The sequence below is a fragment of the Aulonocara sp. 'chitande type north' Nkhata Bay genome, linkage group LG16, assembly GCF_057382095.1.
Source record: "Aulonocara sp. 'chitande type north' Nkhata Bay isolate Kocher_YH1m ecotype deep benthic linkage group LG16, A_spYH_male_GT1.1, whole genome shotgun sequence".
Lineage (NCBI taxonomy): Eukaryota > Metazoa > Chordata > Actinopteri > Cichliformes > Cichlidae > Aulonocara > Aulonocara sp. 'chitande type north' Nkhata Bay.
The window spans coordinates 2,064,784-2,088,739 of NC_141359.1; the positions used below are offsets into that span (position 1 = coordinate 2,064,784).

The 23,956-nt window shown below is 40.7% G+C and overlaps 1 protein-coding gene and 1 pseudogene across 1 annotated transcript in view; both read right to left on the reverse strand.

Annotated features, from left to right (window-relative positions):
* Positions 1–2,184: 2,184 nt before the first annotated feature.
* LOC147310782 (endogenous retrovirus group PABLB member 1 Env polyprotein-like) lies at positions 2,185–3,627 on the reverse strand (annotated as a pseudogene).
* Positions 2,185–23,956, reverse strand: part of LOC147310783 (uncharacterized) — a 62,665-nt gene continuing 40,893 nt past the window's right edge. Inside the window, exon 10 of the mRNA XM_086267049.1 lies at positions 2,185–4,236. Coding sequence (XP_086123175.1) covers positions 4,222–4,236 — 15 coding nt within the window. The 3' untranslated portion in view covers positions 2,185–4,221. The remainder of the gene's footprint in view (positions 4,237–23,956) is intronic.

The following is a 23,956-nucleotide window of genomic DNA, read 5'->3' on the forward strand; positions in this document are numbered from 1 at the left end:
TTCAGCACCTTTGTTTTCAGGTTAAATTTGTTTTTTTTTTGTTTTTTTTTAATCTCATTCAATATTTTTAACTCAAAATTCAGCAATTAATTCATTTCAGTGCATACATTCAGATTCAAGCATTCACACTGCAGTTTCTTCAGAAAATGCACTTTCTAGTTAGTGTGAATGCTTGAAAAGCATTCACAGTATTGTTGTTGTAATCTTTATTATTATTTTTTCCTATTCCGTACGTTTTTCGCCGACTATCTCCTTCAAAACCGTTCAACTTAGAAAAACCATTCAAACACCATTAGATTCCTCTTCTTTTGGAATGGTGTGCTTCTATTTTTCTCATTTTTAACATTTATATTTTTAATTTTATTCAACTTTATTCAACAAAAATTTCCCATGTATTTCAATGGGGAGACCCTTCAAATCCTCATTCAACTTACTCATTTTTAAACTCTTACTACTTCCACATGCATTGACATAGAGCCTCCATTCAAACTTTAAAACGAAGACAAGACATTCAACTATTCAACTTGTATTTATCTTTTCAATATCTATTATACTTTTTCTTCAGTTCCAGTTTAAGTTTCATGATGTTTTTTCACCCGTTTCAGAGTTTATAATGGGTGTGTATGGGACGGAATGTTGGGGCTAGAGTGAGGCAGCTCAACTGCTAGAGTGAGAGGAGCAAAAAAATTAATCTTAAAATCTTTTTTAAAACTGCTGCTGTGTCCGCAGCGTTTGCTCTACAGGTATGATTTTACCCTCAAAACGTAGCCATCGCTGTCCTCTTTCATCCAATGTGTTTACTATTGTCCTAGGTGTTATGGTTCTTTCGTAAATGTCACCAATGCACAGCCTCCTCCCTCCAACTCTTCCATAGACTCTAATGTTAAACTTTCTCAGAAGGTTCGTTTGAAAATCAGAAGAGCATGGTGTCTTTCCACTGTCACCACGTCCATATAATAAACTCCACAGGCATGAAAACTGAGAATTCGGTAGACTGGACATTGCTGCCGCTCACGGTGAAAGAATTTTGTCAATACGACCTATACTTTTCATTTGGGAACGATTTGTTTCGCCCTGAATTTTCTGTTCATTTTAAGGAGCAAAAGTGAGGCGCATGTCTGTGTACGTGTGTATGGAGCCATTGGGTGCGGTCACTATAGCAACCAGGCTCACACCTGCCTGCTTAACGAGCTCTGCCTGCCACTGTACCAAGATTCATCTTAAGCACTTCTCTTTCAACTGCTGCTGTGTCCACAGTGTTACAGCCATCATTTTACCCTCAAATTGTCGCCATCGTTGTTCTCTTTCCAACACTGTGTCTTTAAAAGCTAAGACATTTAAACTTTTTAAACTGTGTGGATCCAAGTGGAGGGATCACATTTTAGTCATTCAGTGATTCAAAGAATATGACCTTTTAATATTCATTCAGATGTTTTTTGTCTCTACAGTTTCTTTTCTCATTACTCATCTTTTCTCATCTCCATTTTAAACATTTTCAGCTATCTTTAAACGTTTTCTTCTGCACATCAGCGTTCTGAAATTTTGCTTTTTTTTTCGGGTAAAAAATTATTAAATTCTGTAGTTTTCCATCTCATTCAACATTTTTAACTTACCATTCAGCAATTATTTCATTGCAGCTCGAAACATTCAGCTGTTAGCATTCACACTGCAGTTTCTTCAGAAAATGCATTTTTAGTTGCATATTCATGTACATTCTTTTATTGTTGACAATAAAAGGGGCAGTAACAGGGAAGTCAGTCGAGGTTGGTTGGGTTCAAGTGAAGAGGATAGTTCTTGACCTTGGTCACTTCCCTCGGGAGCCAAAGACAGAGGGAGCACATTATTGTTTTCTTTTGCAGCACAGTTGGTTGTCTATGTTTCACCGGGTTTGTGCCTTCTTATGGCCCTGAGCCTTGGGAGTGAGAATGCCTTTTTGTTACTATACAAATTCAAGTGTACTAGGTCTCGTGGATGATTGGTTACTGGGAGATCTTTGCCAGCCCTCTTCTATGCTATGGGTATAAAAGGCTGAAGATTCTTCACACGATGGGGACTGCTGCTCAGAAGTGAACATGCAGTGTCTCCTTTGTCTGCCTCTCTTTTGAATTTTGTTTTCTAAACCTGTCAGGGGTTAAGACATTTGTTCACAAGTAAGAGAAATAAGACACTGCAGACCGACTCAGAGAGTTTTAAGACATGCGCATGGGTGTGTGCCTCTCAGCAAAATCACACACACCGAGCACAGGCTGCTTGCTTTATTTATAGGCCAAAATGGGTTACATCGTACTTCCTCTTTTAACGGAAAGGGGAGAGCTTAGGCATTGTCTCAGCTATCTAACCTCTGCACACAAACTGAAAAATAACGACATAGCAGTATTCATGCTTATCTGACATCACAGACACTGAAGTAAAGAATGCATCGTATATCATGTCTTGTCAAACATCTCAAACACTGAAGTAAGGAATGCATTGTGTTTTGTTTAACAATAGGCTTGGTTATGTGAAAATATATGAACACTTGATTATATTGTATTTCATAAAAATCCTCTATCATTCCCTCCTGTTGTTAATATTTTTCACAGGTGTAATCAATGCATAGTCACTTGTTAGTCACATCTTCAACTTGCATGTCATTCAGTGAAGTATTTAAACAACAGCTCTGTTAAGACTATAATAGGGATTTTCCACTCTTTCCTCCATATTCAGCATATCATACTGACGATAGGGATCCTCCATATTCCTCTGGACCAAGACATAGTTTCCTAACATACGCTTGAACATGTTTGTCATTATGCTTCTCAGACATGGAATAATACAAGCGATGAAAAGGCAAAATAGTAACATCACACTGAAAAGGGCCAACAGGCCTTTAATCACTAAGGATTTCCAGGAGCCGCTCAGTAACCAGTCCCACCAGCCTTGCTTAACGGCTACGTAGTCCTGCTGCTGAGCGTCTCTCAATTGTTTCAGAACATTCAAAGCATTTGTCATGTTTAATGAATGTATATTGTCAGGTATGTATGTGCAACAGGTGGTGTTGAGCAACACGCAGAGACCTCCTTTCTCTGCGAGAATAATGTCTAAAGCCACTCGGTGTTGCATGACAGTGATGCGGATTGCATCAATTTCTTCATTCTGTCCTTGATTAATGCGGGTGGAGGCATTCAAAAACAGTCAAAAACGATAGTCTAAAGTCTCTATTTGTAGTGCGTGCTTTCCTACTCCGATCCAGGGAAACAAAGTGTGTATTACCTTCTGGCTGTCGGTCCAGAGTTAGAAGTCATCTGGCACGTCAGATCCGTAGACTGAATCATGGGGCTGGAGTTCTATGTTGCGCTTAACTCTGGCGTTGCTGTGCACTGTTATCTTAAAGGTGTGGTCTGAGATGAAGATAGGTGCACAGCATCCTGACCAGAGAGGTGGTAGGATAAAGTATGCACGCTGTCCGCACAGCCATGCCATACTTTGTACCCAATAGGTGCCATTTACACGTCGGTGTCTTTTGACTGTTCCATATTCCACTTCTCCATAAGTTGCGTTGCAGTTGCTGGTATGGCCCAGGGGGTGGCGTCCTTGCTCTGTTGCTTGGTAAAAGCACAGAGGATGCTGCTTCTCTCCTGGGGCCATAAAGACGGGGAATGGTTAGTTCTGTCCTGTGGGCTTCGCTGGGCCTCAACCAAAAGAGCGTCGTCATCAAGAGGACGGCCATCAGACAGAATATGCGGCAGATGAGTCGTTTTCGTTTGAAGTCACAAGCGCCCAAGCACAACAGCTTTGGGGCTGGGGCTGGTGTTGGTTCTGGGGCTGGTTCCTCTTCTGGATTCATCAGGTTGTTTTCCTCAGTCATCTTGTTGAGTTTTTATTCAGGCGTCCCTGGTGTTGTTATTGGTTCTTCTCTTTGGTGGGATAGGTCACTCTTTATTATGTGTCTGTTCTTCAGGATGACCTGGTACACCTAAACTTCTGGTGAGTAGACTACCAGCGAAGTGGAGTGGCGGGATATACCCAATCAGCCCTTCCTCCACCGGTAGATCACCTGGAAGCTAGGGGAACCGGCGTCTTATTGTGGTGTAAACACTTTCTTCACGTGACTTTGATGGATCCACGAAGGTCTTTCGGCTATTCTTACAAGCTGTCGGTGTAGTGAGTAACACCTGGAAAGGACCTTCCCACCGTGGAGAATTCCAGTTTTTCCGCTGGAGGACTTTAATCAGAATCCAATCACCGGGGTTCAACCTGCAAGAGACTGGAGATAGATCACTCGGCAGTTGATTGCTTAGTATCACTTCTTTATTCTCAAACAGTTTTATCATCCATTCTGCCATCGTTGTTTCTGCGGCAGATTTATTAATTGGCTCACTAGTTATTGGCAGAGGAAATGCTCTGCCATGTATGACCTCAAACGGAGTCAGTCCACTTGCTCCTTGAGTTATTCTCATCCATAGCTTAACTAAGCTCAAACATTCAGGCCATGGTCTTTTAGTTTCTTCCATACATTTTCTTAATCTCTGTTTAATTGTGTTTTTGGCAAACCATGCATGTTCTGATAAATTATTTTGCTGAACTTTCAAAATTTATAGTGTAAAAGTGTGTATTGTATTGTTTATCTATACTATATCTCCCTCCTGTTGACACATGTATTTACTTCATGTGTCACTACAACCGCTGTCCTGTGTAACGACTCTATTAATATTGGTTTTCCATCACAGACCATTAAGTCATCTTTCAGTTGTGCTCCACATTTCAGCCACATGTTTTGTTCAGTGATTGTTGCAGCTTGTTGTTCGGTTTTTAGAACATTAAGTGGTATTTGTGGGCAGCAGTCGGATACTAGTAGCTCTGCCAATTGTTGTGCAGCCTGTTTTGCTGCTTGATCTGCAAAATTATTTCCTTTTGTGACAATAAAATTGTCTTTTTGATGTGCTGCACATTTGCGAAGTGCCAATTGTTCTGGCAAGGTGATCACTTCTAATAAGATTTTTAATAAGCTGCCGTGTTTCACTGGGTTACCCGTAGAGGTAACCATACCTCCGTTATGCCAAATGTTTGCTAAGTGATGCACTGCTGAAAGAACAAACTGGCTGTCAGTGTATATATTTATATTTTGGCCTGTGTGCAATTCATATGCACATATGACTGCTTAGTGCAGCTGACTCCTTTACTGTCTCTGCTGCGGCTACACAGGCTTGCACATGCAGGCAGGCCTGACGCAACAGAGTCTAAATTTCACCGGGAATGTTAATGAGCATTGTTTTCCTCCAAACGCCTGTGTTATCACAGCCTTCATATAACCTGCTCCTCTGTCTACATGTAAGTAGAAAGGCTTATTATAGTCAGGCAGTGCTAAAACTGTATCTGTCTGTAATGCCTATTTTTAAATAACTGAATGCTTCTTCTTCTTTTTTCTTCTATAGATGCAACATTACACTTTCACTCAAGACATTTTTGGATGATGTCTAGTTTTTCAAAAAATTCACACATCTTACATATTTCAAACTTTGAAGTTTTTGTTTTGTGTATATATATATATATTTTTTTCCCTAAACTTTGCATTGTTCATAGCTCGCAGTTCTAAAACTGGGCATTTGTAAATCATATGCCTAATCACTATGTGTCACCGTAATCCACAAGTATTGGCACAAATTTGTTTCCAAACCAACAAAATAATCAAAAAAACAAAAACATACATGAGTCAGGATACAAAAAGACAAAGAAAAATGCTGCCGGAAACAAATCAGAAGTGTGAGGGGAAACTGAGCTCACAGACAGCTGCATGTGTTGGCTTTTAATAGCATGCAGCCTCTGCTCTAAAAAACAATAAATAAAAATAAAAGAAAATGTGTAACATGCTCATCAACTTAGCGGTGTCCACACATTTAATTCAGCTTCATAATCCTGTAGGTTTAGTTATTATCTACAGGGTTTGGCTTATTAGTTGTTATTATAGATGTGCTCTGTATCTCAGTAATATTTATCTAGGATAAATGACAGGTCTTCAAACAGGTTAAGTGCCTCTATGCACCTAATTGGTTTAGATATTGCCTTTATTTTCTTCATTTCATATGTCATTATACTGAGTTTGAGCAAACCTTAAGCTTGATGCAGACTACTTCATAACAATTGTCCATCTCACATCATACTGGCTAAGATACTTCTTGTCAATATTAATATTATATTTTTTTATTAATTATTATCATCTTTTTCTGTCTATATAATGACAATAGTATATTACAATATTTCATTAGTGTATATCACTATACTACTACTGAGCTAATTTAATAGTTAGGATCATCTTACTCGGCAAACAGATAATTTATAGTTCATCCAATCTGTACAAATTTGCCTTTTCTCTGAACAGGTTTGTGCCTACTTTTAGACTGGTCTTCTGTTTGCCTCATCTCAGATCCAACCTTCAGATTATTATATTTTATTTTGTATCCATCAAGGACTGTCAAGGACACTTTCCTTGGCTGTACAATGATACAGCCTTAATCTACCTTATGCATCTCTCTTTTTTTATAGGAAAGGTTTTCATGTGAATGATTTCCTTTTATTTATTTCATACAATCTGGGCATGATGGGTCATAAATGTACTGATTTTTGCAGCCACAGCCACTATCTCTATGTGACATAAAAAGGGGATCGGTTAGATGCTGTTTTGTCACATGTCCTGAGGCTGATTTCACAGTTATAGTGTTTTTTGAAAATGTTACATTTGGGACTTCTACAGTTAAAACAGTTTTACAAGCTCCTGTGTCTCAAAACATTGTTTTAACGGCACACCGTTCACATATATTACAACTGTTGGTTTGGCTTCTGACCCTAGCAGCAGTTGTTCTATATTGTAAACTTCCGCTTCATCTGTTTCACTTCCTTCCTCTCCATGTCTTCTACGTCTGTCATCATCACTTTGAAAAGACGCCATTCTGCTAGACGTTTTGCTTTTTTCTTCTGACTTTTTTTCCACATATAGCTCTTTTTGCAAAGCGGCTTTTAAAGCATTTATTGAATCAGGGGTGCATTTGCCTTGCCAAGCTGGGCAATATATTTTATTTTGTATTTCTCCACCTTTTTGCACTGATTATTCCTGCATTTGAACAGTTTTTTTTTCTAACCACTCTTCACCTGCTGTTAATTTTACTTTAGTTTTAGAGTTATACCCATTTTAAACTAATTACGTCAGAACTGTGACACCTTCTCTGGCACAAAGGAGCGGGCAGGTGATCAATAACAGGCTTCTACTTTCTCACTATTTGAGAGAGCGGTTATTGATTTTACGTGATGACGCACAACCTTAGATTCCCACTCCAACCAGTTCGTGAGTGTACACAGGAAAACAGCTTGAGAAGCGGTTCGACCGCGTATTGGGTCGTAAATGACAACTCACTTCTCTTTGTTAACACAAACAGAGCACGCTTTTATAATTTTTATTGAGATTTTCCGTATTTTCATTGTGCAACCTTCTACCCGTTCCGTTGCAGCCACTCCCAGAGCGACCGGAACTCGTTCCGTTACAGCTGCTTTCCCAAAGCAACCGGAACTTTTAATAGCGATTTCTAGAATTTCGCTCTTGCCTGTTGTCTCTTAAATCCCTTCTGGATTGAGATCTGTCGGCGCTAACCAGGTTTACACACTATTTTAAAGGAAAATCTCAATATCAACGTATTTTAGCGCTAGATGGAATGCAGTGTTTCATATTCACCTTACTGTGGCGCTGCGTTTTGAATTCGGTTCATCTGGTCCTGGCGCCGTGGGGCCTGTATAAGACGCTGACCGGAGATCGAATGGTCCCGGTTTTTCTCCTTTACTGTGCACAGGTTTTTTCCAGCGCAGGCAACACGACGTCAGGATTGATGAAGACCGTCTGTGGAAAACTAGACGTTAAAAATAACAGTTAGTTCTCCGGCTACGAAGGACCAATTAAATGTCAGGGGTTAAGACATTTGTTCACAAGTAAGAGAAATAAGACACTGCAGACCGACTCAGAGAGTTTTAAGACATGCGCATGGGTGTGTGCCTCTCAGCAAAATCACACACACCGAGCACAGGCTGCTTGCTTTATTTATAGGCCAAAATGGGTTACATCGTACTTCCTCTTTTAACGGAAAGGGGAGAGCTTAGGCATTGTCTCAGCTATCTAACCTCTGCACACAAACTGAAAAATAACGACACAGCAGTATTCATGCTTATCTGACATCACAGACACTGAAGTAAAGAATGCATCGTATATTATGTCTTGTCAAACATCTCAAACACTGAAGTAAGGAATGCATTGTGTTTTGTTTAACAATAGGCTTGGTTATGTGAAAATATAGGAACACTTGATTATATTGTATTTCATAAAAATCCTCTATCAAAACCTGTTCAGTGTTTCACTTTGTTTGCTAAACCTGGTATACAGCTGAAATTAGTTTTATTTGAGTTTTGTGATGCTATCTTGCCTTAGTTAACCCTTAGCTTTTACTCTTTTTTTTTTTTTCTTAATGTATTAATTTGTTGCATACGCAAATGAGTCTCGTCACCTGGGGTGACACATTGTGGTCTCTGTGTAGGTCTATTTTGTGTGAGTGTGTGCGTATGTGTGAGTGACTGCGGAACAGACATTCAGTCTGTGGCACTAATTGTTTTCATAATGGGTAACTACATGGGTAAAAGTGCCTCAGAGAGGGATGAGGAATGTATCGAAAAATACTCCCCAGGCAGCACACGAAGTGAAAAAATTGTGAGTAAAAACTTGACTTAAAGAGAATAGTAAATATTAAAGTGAGGATCATGGAAACCTCATTGTATTATCAGCCTAATAAAAGTAAGACTAAAGGTTAAAAAGGGTTGGAAGTACAGGGGCTTGCAAAAATATTCGGCCCCCTTGAACTGTCCCACATTTTGTCACATTACAGCCACAAACATGAATCAATTTTATTGGAATTCCATGTGAAAGACCAAAGTGGAAAGAAAATCATACATAATTCCAAACATTTTTTTTTTTACAAATACATAACTGCAAAGTGGGGTGTGCGTAATTATTCAGCCCCATTTGGTCTGAGTGCAGTCAGTTTCCTGATGAGTGCTAATGACTAAATAGAGTGCATGTGTGTGTAATGTAATGTCAGTACAAATGCAGCTGCTCTGTGACGGCCTCAGAGGTTGTCTAAGAGAATATTGGGAGCAACAACACCGTGAAGTCCAAAGAACACAGCAGACAGGTCAGGGATAAAGTTATTGAGACATTTAAAGCAGGCTTAGGCTACAAAACGATTTCCCAAGCCTTGAACATCCCACGGAGCACTGTTCAAGCCATCATTCATAAATGGAAGGAGTCTGGCACAATTGTAAACCTACCAAGACAAGGCCGTCCACCTAAACTCACAGGCCCAACAAGGAGAGTGCTGATCAGAAATGCAGCCAAGAGGCCCATGGTGACTCTGGACGAGCTGCAGAGATCTACAGCTCAGGTGGGGGAATCTGTCCATAGGACAGCTATTAGTCGTGCACTGCACAAAGTTGGGCTTTATGGAAGAGTGGCAAGAAGAAAGCCATTGTTAACAGAAACCATAAGAAGTCCCGTTTGCTGTTTGCCACAAGCCATGTGGGATCCAGATCCAGAATCTGTGGCAAGATCTGAAAACTGCTGTTCACAAACGCTGTCCATCTAAACTGACTGAGCTGGAGCTGTTTTGCAAAGAAGAATGGGCAAAGATTTCAGTCTGTAGATGTGCAAAGCTGGTAGAGACATACCCTAAAAGACTGGCAGCTGTAATTGTAACATAAAGAATTGACTCAGGGGGCTGAATAATTACACACACTGTCATGATGTCAGATCAGCATCCTGATGTGGCACACCTGTGAGGTGGGATGGATTATCTCAATATAGCAGATGTGCCCACTACCACACATTTGGACTGATTTGTGACCACTGTTTGGGAGGGATGGTTATATTGTGTATCTGGAATGAATTTTAGGTCTCTACGTTCATCCCATGGGGAATGGGAGCAGTAACAAAGGTGTTGCGTTTATATTTTTGTTGAGTGTATATATATATATATATATATATATATATATATATATATATATATATATATATATATATATATATATATATATATACACATACATACATACATATATGTGTATATATATACAGGGAGTGCAGAATTATTAGGCAAGTTGTATTTTGGAGGAATAATTTTATTATTGAACAACAACCATGTTCTCAATGAACCCCAAAAACTCATTAATATCAAAGCTGAATGTTTTTGGAAGTAGTTTTTAGTTTGTTTTTAGTTTTAGCTATTTTAGGGGGATATCTGTGTGTGCAGGTGACTATTACTGTGCATAATTATTAGGCAACTCAACAAAAAACAAAATATACCCATTTCAATTATTTATTTTTACTAGGGACACCAATATAACATCTCCACATTCACAAATATACATTTCTGACATTCAAAAACAAAACAAAAACAAATCAGCGACCAATATAGCCACCTTTCTTTGCAAGGACACTCAAAAGCCTGCCATCCATGGATTCTGTCAGTGTTTTGATCTGTTCACCATCAACATTGCATGCAGCAGCAACCACAGCCTCCCAGACACTGTTCAGAGAGGTGTACTGTTTTCCCTCCTTGTAAATCTCACATTTGATGATGGACCACAGGTTCTCAATGGGGTTCAGATCAGGTGAACAAGGAGGCCATGTCATTAGTTTTTCTTCTTTTATACCCTTTCTTGCCAGCCACGCTGTGGAGTACTTGGACGCGTGTGATGGAGCATTGTCCTGCATGAAAATCATGTTTTTCTTGAAGGATGCAGACTTCTTCCTGTACCACTGCTTGAAGAAGGTGTCTTCCAGAAACTGGCAGTAGGACTGGGAGTTGAGCTTGACTCCATCCTCAACCCGAAAAGGCCCCACAAGCTCATCTTTAATGATACCAGCCCAAATCAGTACTCCACCTCCACCTTGCTGGCGTCTGAGTGGGACTGGAGCTCTCTGCCCTTTACCAATCCAGCAACGGGCCCATCCATCTGGCCCATCAAGACTCACTCTCATTTCATCAGTCCATAAAACCTTAGAAAAACCAGTCTTGAGATATTTCTTGGCCCAGTCTTGACGTTTCAGCTTGTGTGTCTTGTTCAGTGGTGGTCGTCTTTCAGCCTTTCTTACCTTGGCCATGTCTCTGAGTATTGCACACCTTGTGCTTTTGGGCACTCCAGTGATGTTGCAGCTCTGAAATATGGCCAAACTGGTGGCAAGTGGCATCTTGGCAGCTGCACGCTTGACTTTTCTCAGTTCATGGGCAGTTATTTTGCGCCTTGGTTTTTCCACACGCTTCTTGCGACCCTGTTGACTATTTTGAATGAAACGCTTGATTGTTCGATGATCACGCTTCAGAAGCTTTGCAGTTTTGAGACTGCTGCATCCCTCTGCAAGATATCTCACTATTTTTGACTTTTCTGAGCCTGTCAAGTCCCTCTTTTGACCCATTTTGCCAAAGGAAAGGAAGTTGCCTAATAATTATGCACACCTGATATAGGGTGTTGATGTCATTAGACCACACCCCTTCTCATTACAGAGATGCACATCACCTAATATGCTTAATTGGTAGTAGGCTTTCGAGCCTATACAGCTTGGAGTAGGACAACATGCATGAAGAGGATGATGTGGACAAAATACTCATTTGCCTAATAATTCTGCACTCCCTGTATGTCAGGTCGGGTCTTAGACTCTCTGGGAACACCTCAGGCCCTCTAAAGTATTGAGGCCTTTCTCCCCTCACCACACTCCATGCCGGTGGCTGTTACCCTTCAGACGTCACTGCGTTGGTGGTTCTTGATGTCCGGGACTGCACGCTCAGGTATGTACTCCCAGTGCCTGCTTGGTTGGTCCTGGCACCCGTGGCTCTGTCGCGCCCCTTCTGGGCGGTTTGTTCAGGCCTCTGGCTTCTGGGCCTGGGGCTCAGTCCACTGTGTCGCAGCTGGCTGCCTGCAGAACCCGTGGGCATGTCACTGCAACCCCCTCTGGCTTCTGCTCCGTGGCTGCTAGGTGACCTCTTGTCTGGGGCTCTCCTTAGCTCTTCCCAGGAGGGTGGCATGGTTAACCGTCCGTTTGTCCTCCTTGGGCTCTCGTACTTTGGGGCCTCTGAATATCTTGGGCCTGGAGCTCCTCCATGCCTGCTTCATTCCCTGGGGGATGGGGCCATGGCTCCTAACTCCCTCTAGCACAGGGGTTTGCAATCCCAGTCCTCAAGAGTTACTGTCCTGCAGCTTTTAGATCAATCCCTACTCCAACACAGCTGGATCAAATGGTTTGATTACCTCTTCGGCATGCCATGTTCATTTGCAGATTTCCAGCTGCTGAAATGCGCTAGCCCAAAGTGATTGAGGCAATATCAAGGCAGAAAGGCGTATTAGTCAATTCTGAAGGACTCGACAGGTCGGCAAAGTGTGACATCCTAAGAGGCAATCCTGTCACGACAATGCGAATGTTTGACAACAGAGGTGAAGCATTATTCAGAGATTTACTCTAATCTTCTACACAACAACTTGAGAAAGTTATTGCCTACTTTTACAGAGCTGAGTTTTTTAGCACAGAGGAAGCCCACACATACACTGTCTCCTATGGGTAGAAGATGGTCCTGTGTTTGAGGAGGATGATGATCAGATTGTTTTGGATTTTATAAACAAAAACAGCTCAGCTGCCTGATCCTCATAGCCAACCTGAATTATACAAGAATGTAACAGAAGTGTAAAAACATGGTAAGAAGCACTTAAAGACGTGTTTTGGGAGTTTAGGCTTTGAAAGTGCTATCTAAATAAAATAGCATTTGTTTTTCTGGTCCCCGCCTTTCAGCTTTAGGACATATTACTATGAAATGCAGCAGAAACATGTAGGTTTGGATCTGCAGGTTTCCTTTAATAGGTCACCAATATGCAATTAGATATAGTACTGGTTTTTGCAGCCCTGATTCCAGGTACAGTGGTCCCTTGCTATAACGCAGTTATTTTTAGAACGCAACTCCTGCAATAAACGAGGGACCACTTTAATTACGCAGATTGAAAAAGGATAGAAAAAAAGACAAACATTTTTAACATAATTACATTTTTACCTTTAAAGAAGAATGCCAGGCACATAAGGCAGGATTCATTCCACCATTATAATATGCTAATGGTATGATAAAATGTTTCAACTGATATTATATCATGTAAGGGTACTATCACAAAATCAACAGGCCATCAGAATATTACTTTACTATTGCTAACTGCCTTATAACTATGTTGTCCCCACTTTCTGACTGTTACTACCCAATTCCCAAATTACAGTGTAACATTAATCATCTACAATCACACTGGACACAAGACAGGATACATGGATATTATTAGATATTACTTTAGATAATGTGGTAATAGCTAGTTATTGCCACTCACTGTTACTGAGTAGTAGTAAAAAGCACAACAAAATTACATTTTAAGTGTAGAAATTCCAGAGATAAATATTTTTAAAGAGTAAATAAAACCAAAGTAAAAAGTATAACATAAAACTTGCAGTTTGCCATCAAGCAGCCCAACCAGTAGCATTCAGAGGCCAAAAATCTTAATTTCACCAAAACATCACTGGAGTACTGAGTTTCATGTTCAAGGAAAGAAGTCTGTAGGAGAGAGATTGTAATTGCACATATTTAATGATGAGGAAAATTTTACAACTTAAACACATGCTAATGTTTGATTCAATGATTTGAAAAATATATTTCAAATTTTGCCATAAAATACTACAAAGGTCAGCATACTCCTGGTTTCAATATCCATTTATCAAGTAAATATACAAATATATCTGTCACTTACAGAGAGTGGTTGCTCCATTTCAAAGTGGTGCAACCACTCTCTGTAAGTGGGAGCAGTGTAGCTATTCAGCTATGGACACTCTAAGTACAACCTAAATGTGACACTCATCATTACTTTCTCTTTAAGAGAATAATAAATGTCTAAAGCCCAACTGTAAACATAGTTGTTGTTTTATTAACATATGCATAAGTAGATTTGTAACACAATATAACACTTACAAAACCAAGATTTCAACAGCATGAGTATGTTAGCAGTTTCTCACATTAATGGACCCCGTTAAGGTAAACCTTTAATAGTTATTCAGTTGTTTGACTAAAGTAGCGATAATATGTATATGTGAACACATTCTGTTGAATTTGTAAGAAGTTTTAAATTAGTGTGTGTGTGCTTGTGCTTGTGTTTGTGTGCGTGTGCGTGTGCGTGTGTGTGTGTGTGTGTGTGTGTGTGTGTGGAGAGTATGAGAGGAGCAATCATTCGTTGTTGTTCAGAAAATCCAAAGTAATAATACAGAAAGAAACATTCACCCACTGTGTTTGTAGTTGTTCCGTTAAAAAGAGTTTAATTATAGTCAAGAAATAATAAAAAGGTCTTTCCAATATGTTACAAGAGCTGCAATTAATGCCTCTATAGACAAAAAGGCAAATTTTCTATTACAGAAGATGAGTTCACTTGTTCTACACGTGTACAAATGTGAGAAACCATCAACATGTCAATTGAACCCCATCTCTACAAGACTGTTTAAAGTAGTTTAACCATAATTCCAGATTTAAATTCTAAATATAACTAGAAAAAGTTGCATTTCCTGTGAAAATGCTGTGTGAATGCCATGTAGTGTAATCCGCTGAAAATAGATGAAGAAGCAGAACTATCTGCTGAAAAGAGCTGAAAAAGTTGAAGTTTGTGCTGAAAAGAGGTGAAGAAGCAGACCTTTCAGCTGAAAAGAGTTGAAGGACCAGAAATTTCTGCTGTAAAGAGGTAAAGAAGCAGAGCAGTATGCTGAAGAAAAGGTTGCCATGAGCGAGATTCAATCCCAGGCATCCCGCTCTGAGAACGGCTGCACATCTCACTGAGCTAAAACCACAGCTCACCCTGGCCAGGAAAATCAGTGATCACACTTGTAATTTGGTCCTATTCATCTTATTGGGCAAAAAAATAGCATAATGATTTCTGCTCATTACTCTGTTTTTCAGGTGCCCTTCCCCTTTGTCAGTGGCGCGAATAGTAATTAAATGCGTCTGCAGCCCAAACATCATGGGTTTGATTCCACCTTGTTCAATGTTCATTTTTTTTCATTACAAATTTATACACTATCACAGACCAGTGATTTATTCAAACTGAGCAGCTTTTTTTATTGGAATGAATAGGACCACATTACAAGTGTCTTTGCTCATTAAAACAGTGAGATGAGCAGCTGTTCTCAGAGCAGGAGGCCTGGGTTCAAATCCCGCTCATGGCAACATTTTTTTCAGCATACTCTTCTGCTTCTTCATGACTTTTCAGCAGTAATTTCAGCTTTTTCACCTCTATTCAGCAGAAATTTAATCTCCTTCACCTCTTTTCAGCTGAAAGTTCTGCTTCTTCACCTCTTTTCAGCACAAACTTAAGCTGCTTCAGCTCTTTTCAAGCAGATACTTCTGCTTCTTCAGCTATTTTCTGCAGATTCCACTACACGGCATTCACACTGCATTTTCCCAGGAAATGCAACTTTTTCTAGTTATTCTAGTTGCTCAGACCTTTGCAGGTTAACTACTCCCTCAGTTTTCAACTGATTTTCACCATTCGAATTTTAAACTGTTCTGCTCTTTTTGCTAATTCCTGCTATATCTTTTGGTGCTCATAATTTTTATACGTTTTGAAATATTAAGCTTTTTATGCAATTTATTGCCTCATCTTGATGAATGGGACCAAATTACGAGTGTGATCACTGATTTTCCTGGCCAGGGTGAGCTATGTTGTAGCTCAGTGAGATGTGCAGCCGTTCTCAGAGCGGGAGGGTTCTAATCCCGCTTATGACAACATTTTTTTCAGTAAACAGTCATCTTCCTCAAACCTTTTCAGCAGAATTTTCATTTTTTTCACCTCCTTTCAACACAAATTTAAAATTCTTATTCTGTTGTCAATTGAGCTTATCAGCTGAAACTTCCGCTTCTTCAGCTGTTTTTAGCGGATTCCACTACACGGCATGCACAGTGCATTTTTGTAGGAAATGCAACTCTAGTTTCTCTTGTTTTGCTGACGTTAAGAGACAGGTTATTTTCCAGGAACAACTTGTACTGTGCGATCACCTGTCTCATTATTGTTTGTGATGAGGCTTATGATGGTTGTGTCATCCGTAAACTTCATAATGGTGTTGAACTTATGTCTGGCAACACAGTCGTGTGTGAACAGGGAATATAGGAGGAGGCTAAGCACACAACCCTCTGGCGTTGCTGTCTTTAGGATGAGTGATGAAGAGGTGTGCTTACCAATTCTCACCACCTGGGGCCTGTTTGTGAGGAAGTTCAGTATCCATCTGCAGATGGTGGTTCCCAACCCAAAGTCGACGAGCTTTGAGGCAAGTTTTGAGGGGATGATGGTGTTAAAAGCTGAGCTGTAGTCGATGAACAGCATTCTTACATTTGTATTTCCTTTTTCTAGGTGACTGGGGACAGTGGGTATTGTCAGTGTGATGGCATCCTCAGTGGCTCTGTTTGTTTGATAGGGGAACTAAAGACGTTCCACCGTGTCAGAGAGGGACAAGCCTCTGACCAGCCGCTCGAAGCACTTCATGATGACGGATGTGAGTGGAACAGGATGGTAGTCATTTAGACAGGAGACCACTGATTAATTTGGAACAGGGATGATGGTGGATGTTTTGAGGGATGTGGGGACCACTGACTGCCTCAGGGAGAGGTTGAAGATATTGATGAACACCCCTGCCAGCTGGTCGGCGCACGCTCTGAGAACCCGGCCTGGGATGCTGTCTGGTCCTGGAGCTTTTTGAGGATTGATCTTTTTGAAAAACCATCTCACATCTTCTGTTTTGAGTGAGAGTGATTTCCCCATTTCCTTCCCTTGGATTCCCTGGAGACCCTACTCTTGCATAATTGTATATAGCCCCTTATCCCTATTGTATATATCACCTGGAGATGTAAATAAATTCGTTGTATTTCATTCAAGAATTGGAGTCCCATGCTTGAGTCCCTAGAGATGGACATTCTCTCTACTTTTAACATAAGGCTTAAAATTTTCCTTTGTGATAAATCATATGGTTAGGGCAGGATCATGTGATGCAGAATCCTCCCTTAGTTACTCTGCAATAGATCTAGGCTGCTGATGCAGTGTTTATTTCATTTTCAGTCACTTTTTTACTGTAGAAAAGAGAGGTATATGTTTATAAACCTCTTTTCTACATTGTGTCATTGTCCTGTGTTCCTCTCCTAATCCCGAACTAGTTGTGGCGTGTTGAAATGAGTGAATTGTGGGGTCTGTTTTCTTTCTGTTATTGTAGGGTCTTACAACGGAAAGTATCTTGAGGCAGCTGAACTGAGAAAAATTACACTGACACTGAACAGCTGACCCCAACACAACGAGTCAAAAGTTTGGACACACCTTCTCATGAATGTTTTTTTTTTTAGTTTTAGAACTATTTACATTGTAGATTCTCACTGAAGGCATCAAAAGTATGAAACTATGAAACACATAAAGAATTATGTAGTAAACATCAAAGTGTGAAATAACTTAAAATAGATTTTAGATTTTAGATTCTTTGAAATAGCCCCCCCTTTGCTTTGATTACTGCGTTGCACACTCTTAGCATTCTCTCAGTGAGTTTCATGAGGTCGTCACCTGAAATGGTTTTCCAACAGTATTGGAGGAGTTTCCAAAAATGCTGGGCACTTGACGGCCCTTTTGCTTTCACTGTACGGTCCATCTCATCTTAAACCATTTCCACTGGGTTTAAGTCAGGTGACTGTGGAGGCCAGGCCATCTGGTGTAGCACTCAATCACTCTCCTTCTTAGTGAAATAGCCCTTACACAGCCTGGAAGTGTATTTGGGGTTATTGTCCTGTTGAAAATTAAATGATGGTCCAAGTAAATGCTAACGGGGATGGCATGTGGCTGCAGGATGCTGTGGTAGCCATGCTGGTTTAGTTTGCCTTTAGTTTTGCCAACGATATCACCAGCAAATAAACCCCACACCATCACACCTCCATGATTCACGGTGGGAACCATGCATGTAAAGACCATTGGTTCACGTTTTCTGTGTCACACAAAGACATGGTGGGTAGAATAAAAAATCTCAAAGATCTTAAGCTGGTGACTTTATCCTCAGCAGCAGAAGTGACTCTTGGTCTCCGTATCCTTGGGCAGTCCTAATTTGAGCCAGTTTCATCTGTGCGCTTGATGGTTTTTGCGACTGCACTTGGGGACACATTCAGTTTTAACAATTTTCCAGACTGACTAGCATTCACTTGTCAAAGTAATGATAGACTGTTGTTTCTCTTTGCTTAGCTTATTGATTCTTGCCATAATATGAATTCTAACAGTTCTCAAATAAGGCTGTCAGCTGTCTACCAACCAGTTTTCTGGACAACACAAATGATGTTGTACATCAATTAGTCTGGAGAACAAGTTTGCTGATTCATAAGAAAGCCCTCCGCAAAGCCAGAACATCTTATTATTCATCATTGATTGAAGAAAATAAGAACAACCCTAGGTTTCTCTTCAGCTCTGTAGCAAGGCTGACAAAAAGTCAGAGCTCTATTGAGCCAACCATCCCTTTAACATTAACTAGTAATGACTTCATGAACTTCTTCACAAATAAAATTTTTATCATTAGAGAAAAAATTACCAATAATCATCCCACCGATGTAATATTATCTACAGTTACTTTTAGTACCATTGATGTTAAGTTAGACTCTTTTTCTCCAATCGATCTTTCTGAGTTAACTTCAATAATTACTTCCTCCAAACCATCAACGTGTCTTTTAGACCCCATTCCTACAAAACTGCTCAAAGAAATCCTGCCATTAATTAATTCTTCGATCTTAAATATGATCAACCTATCTCTAATAATCGGCTATGTACCACAGGCCTTCAAGGTTGTTGTAGTTAAACCTTTACTCAAAAAGCCATCTCTTGACCCAGCGGTCTTAGCTAATTATAGGCCAATCTCCAACCTTCCTTTCATATTAAAAATCCTTGAAAGAGTAGTTGTTAAACAACTAACTGCTCATCTGCAGAGGAATGGCTTATTTGAAGAGTTTCAGTCAGGTTTCAGAGCTCATGACAGCACAGAAACAGCTTTAGTGAAGGTTACAAATTATCTTCTTATGGCCTCTGACAGTGGACTCATCTCTGTGCTTGTCCTGCTAGACCTTAGTGCACCGTTCGATAGTGTTGACCATAATATCCTATTAGAGCGATTAGAACATGCTGTAGGTATTACAGGTACTGCACTGCAGTGGTTTGTATCATATCTATCTAATAGACTACAATTTGTACATGTAAATTGAGAGTCCTCTTCACACACAAAGGTCACTTATGGTGTTCTACAGGGTTCGGTGCTAGGACCAATTCTGTTTACATTATACACGCTTCCCTTAGGCAGCATCATTAGAAGACATAGCATACATTTTCACTGCTATGCAGATGACACCCAGCTCTATCTATCCATGAAGCCAGATAACAAACACCAATTAGTTAAACTGCAGGAATGTCTTAAAGACATAAAGACCTGGATGGCCGCTAACTTTCTGCTTCTTAATTCAGATAAAACTGAGGTTATTTTACTCGGCCCTGAAAAGCTTAGAAATATTATATCTAACCAGATTCTTACTCTGGATGGCATTACCTTGGCCTCCAGTAACAATGTGAGAAACCTTGGAGTCATTTTTGACCAAGACATGTCCTTCAACTCACATATTCAACAAATATGTAAGACTGCTTTCTTCCATTTGCGCAACATCTCTAAAGTTAGAAATATCCCGTCTCAGAGTGACGCTGAAAAACTAGTTCATGCATTTATTACTTCCAGGCTGGACTACTGCAATTCATTATTATCAGGATGTCCAAAAAATTTGCTAAAAAGACTTCAGCTAATCCAAAATGCTACATCAAGAGTACTGACAGGGACTAGAAAGAGAGAGCATATTTCTCCTGTTTTGGTTTCCCTTCATTGGCTTCCTGTTAAATCCAGAATTGAATTCAAAATCCTGCTCCTCACATACAAGGTGTTAAATAATCAGCCCCCATCTTATCTTAATGACCTTGTAGTACCATCTCACCCTATTAGAGCACTTCGCTCTCACACTGCAGGCCTACTTGTTGTTCCTAGAGTATTTAAAAGTAGAATGGGAGGCAGAGCCTTCAGTTTTCAGGCCCCTCTTCTGTGGAACCAGCTTCCAGTTTGGATTCAGGAGACAGACACTACCTCTACTTTCAAGATTAGGCTTAAAACTTTCCTTTTTTGCTAAAGCATATAGTTAGGGCTGGACCAGGTGACCCTGAATCCTCCCTTAGTTATGCTGCAATAGACGTAGGCTGCCGGGGATTCCCATGATGCATTGAGTTTTTCCTTTCCAGTCACCTTTCTCACTCACGACCTCTCTGCATTGAACCATATCTGTTATTATTCTCTGTCTCTCTTCCACAGCATGTCTTTATCCTTTTTTCCTTCTCTCACCCCAACCGGTCGCAGCAGATGGCCGCCCCTCCCTGAGCCTGGTTCTGCCGGAGGTTTCTTCCTGTTAAAAGGGAGTTTTTCCTTCCGACTGTCGCCAAAGTGCTGCTCATAGGGGGTCATATGATTGTTGGTTTTTTCTCTGTAATTACATTGTGGGCCATTTAAATGGATACACCGTAACAAAATGGGAATGGTTGGTGATATTAAAGTCCTGTTTGTTGCACATTAGCATATGTGAGGGGGCAAACTCCTCAAGATGGGTGGTGACCATGGTGGCCATTTAGAAGTTGGCCGTCTTGGATACAACTTTTCTTTTTCCAATAGGAAGAGGGCCATGTGACACATCAAACTTACTGGTAATGTCATAAGAAAAACAATGGTGTGCTTGGTTTCAACGTAACTTTATACTTTCATGAGTTATTTACAAGTTTATAAAAAAAACACTTATAAAATGTGTTCAATGTGTTGGATTGTCAATGCAATCCTCTTCTCCCACTCTTCACACACTGATAGCAACATCGCAGGAGAAATGCCAGCACAGGCATCCAGTATCCGTAGTTTCCGGTGCTGCACATCTCGTATCTTCACACCATAGACAATTGCCTTCAGATGACCCCAAAGATAAAAGTCTAAGGAGGTCAGATCGGGAGACCTTGGGGGCCATTCAACTGGCCCACGATGACCAATCCACTTTCCAGGAAACTGTTCATCTAGGAATGCTCGGACCTGGCACCCATAATGTGGTTGTGCACCGTCTTGCTGGAAAAACTCAGGGAACGTGCCATCTTCAGTGCATAAAGAGGGAAACACATCATCATGAAGCAATTTCAAATATCCAGTGGCCTTGAGGTTTCCATTGATGAAGAATGGACCCACTATCGTTGTACCCCATTTACCACACCAAACCATCACTTTTGTTGTTCTAAAAGTCTTGGATGGATCCATCCAATGTGGGTCAGTGTCAGACCAATAGCGGTGGTTTTGTTTGTTAACTTCACCATTCACATAAAAGTTTGCCTCATCACTGAACAAAATCTCCTGCTTGAACTGAGGGTCCTGTTCCAATTTTTGTTTTGCCCATTCTGCAAATTCTGTGCACCGATCTGGGTCATCCTCGTTGAGATGCTGCAGTAGCTGGAGTTTGTAAGGGTGCCATTTGTGAGTAGCTAATATCCGCTGAAGGGATGTTCAACTAATGCCACTCTCCAGTGACATGCGGGGAGTGCTATGCTGTGGGCTCTTGCTGAATGAAGCTAGGACAACCACTGATGTTTCTTCAGTAGTGACAGTTTTCTTGCATCCACATTTTGGCAAATCCAACACTGAACCAGTTTCACGAAACTTAGCAAGCAGTTTACTAGCTGTAGCATGGGAGATGGGGAGTCTCGTAGGGTGTCTTGCATTGAAATCTGCTGCAATGACCCGGTTACTGCGTTCACCAGATATCAACACAATTTCGATCCGCTCCTCACGTGTTAACCTCTTCGACATGTCAATGGCTGTGAAGAAAGACAAACTTGTAAATATCTCATGGAAGAATAAAGTTATGTTGAAACCAAGCACACCATTGGTTTGATGTGTCACATGGCCCTCTTCCTATTGAAAAAACAAAAGTTGTATCCAAGTTGGCCGACTTCTAAATCGCCACCATGGTCACCACCCATCTTGAGGAGTTTGCCTCCTCACATACACTAATGTGCCACAAACAGGACTTTAATATCACCAACCATTCCCATTTTATTATGGTGTATCCATATAAATGGCTGTGGGGACTAGTAGTCAAACATATGCCATTTTATGACCAGTAGTCAAGGTAGTAGATTAGCTTAACAGCTGTAACCCATATATAATCCTATAGCTTTGATGGTGTGCTGTGTATGTAGTTTAGTCCTTATTTTACTCTTGAATAAAAGAAACATAACCATTTTGTAGTTCATTAGATAAAGTGTGCATCACTCTGTATCCTTGATCGGCTGTGAATGTCTTACACTGTTTTCTTTGAATGCTTTATTGCTGAATCATGTGAAGAAGGTTGTGAGCAGGAGACTTGGTGTCTGTAGGGAATAGATAAAACTACATTCCTTACCCCCCTTCTTACTTTCACACAGAAAGACAGGGAGGCAAGGTCAGGAGCCAGCCTCGCTAAGAATTAGAAAAACATGTGAAGATGCAGCTTTTATGACAAGGAGGGGGGCTGTTACTAGCTATAAAAGCCTGTGAAAGTTGTCACCATTTTGAGACATGTTGCTGACCCTCTGCAGACATCTCTCCCGTCCGGACGTTGTAATGCTCTGATTGTTGGATTGTATGGAAATAAAGAATTGTTGATTGAGCATTTATACACCGAGTGCTGTCCTTCCTTCAGCCCAAAGATTCAAAGAACTGCTTGTTTTCAACAACTTGGTGCCGTGACCCGGATCTTTGGCGTGCTGAGGAGGTGGCAGATTTGGCCTTTGGTGAGATCGTGATGCGAGGCGAACGGAAGACCGGTCTAAAACAACAAAAGGTAAGCACAGCCTGTTGTATTATACCAAATGTGCATATTGGGCTTTCCAAATTAATCTGTTCGCTGAGTTACACGTATTTTCACATTAAATTTGTCGGTGTCTGGTTTTTGGCGCAAGATACTAACAACAAAAGTTGAGGCTAAATTCCAGTGTGTTAAATAAACTGCTTCTACCGAGATACTAATAACATACTACGTTGGTCTAGTTGCAGTAAACTGCTTCTACCGAGATACTAATAACATTCTACGTTGGTCTAGTTGCAGCCCACTTTACCTTCCACATTTAATTTTGTCTTAAACTGGCTTCTGTAGCAATAATACATTAGAATTTCTTCTGGAGACGCAGCCATAAGTTCAGTACATTTGAAGTCGAGGTGTTGAAGTTTGTTTATGTTGTCGATAAGTCCTTGCTCATGCGGCTATGAAATAGAAATTGATTTAAGGTAACGCAGATGCTGGCTCACGGTGCGGTTGAATGCTGGCAACGCGAGAGCGCAACACGCCCGTAGGCTTTGGTTTATGATACGGCCGTGTTCCGGTGGTGCGGCCGTGAGTGCAGCACTGAGGGGTTGCTGGTTTCAGCACATTGAATAGAGGTTTGACGGTGGTTTGTGGTGTCTGTCGAGTTTTAAGGTCTGCGCTCATAAAACAAAGTAAAATTTTACTTGCCAAGAAGTACATAGAGAAGAACCTGGTTTATGGTGTCTGGTATAACTTCTGGGGACGCAGGCATCACTTTTTATGATGCGACTTTGCCCCGTTGTGGCGGCCAGAAGCGCAGAGAAAAGGGTATTTTGATCTTTGGTTGTTGTGCTCCAGAAGAGTTTTAACAGTTGAGCTCAGAGGTTTCTGTGATAATTTCTGCTGATGAAAAGTGCTTTCTGTGTGTCTCACTGTGGGAGCGGAGCAGTGAAGCGCGCTCTGGGTGCTGTTTTGTGACGCGCGCT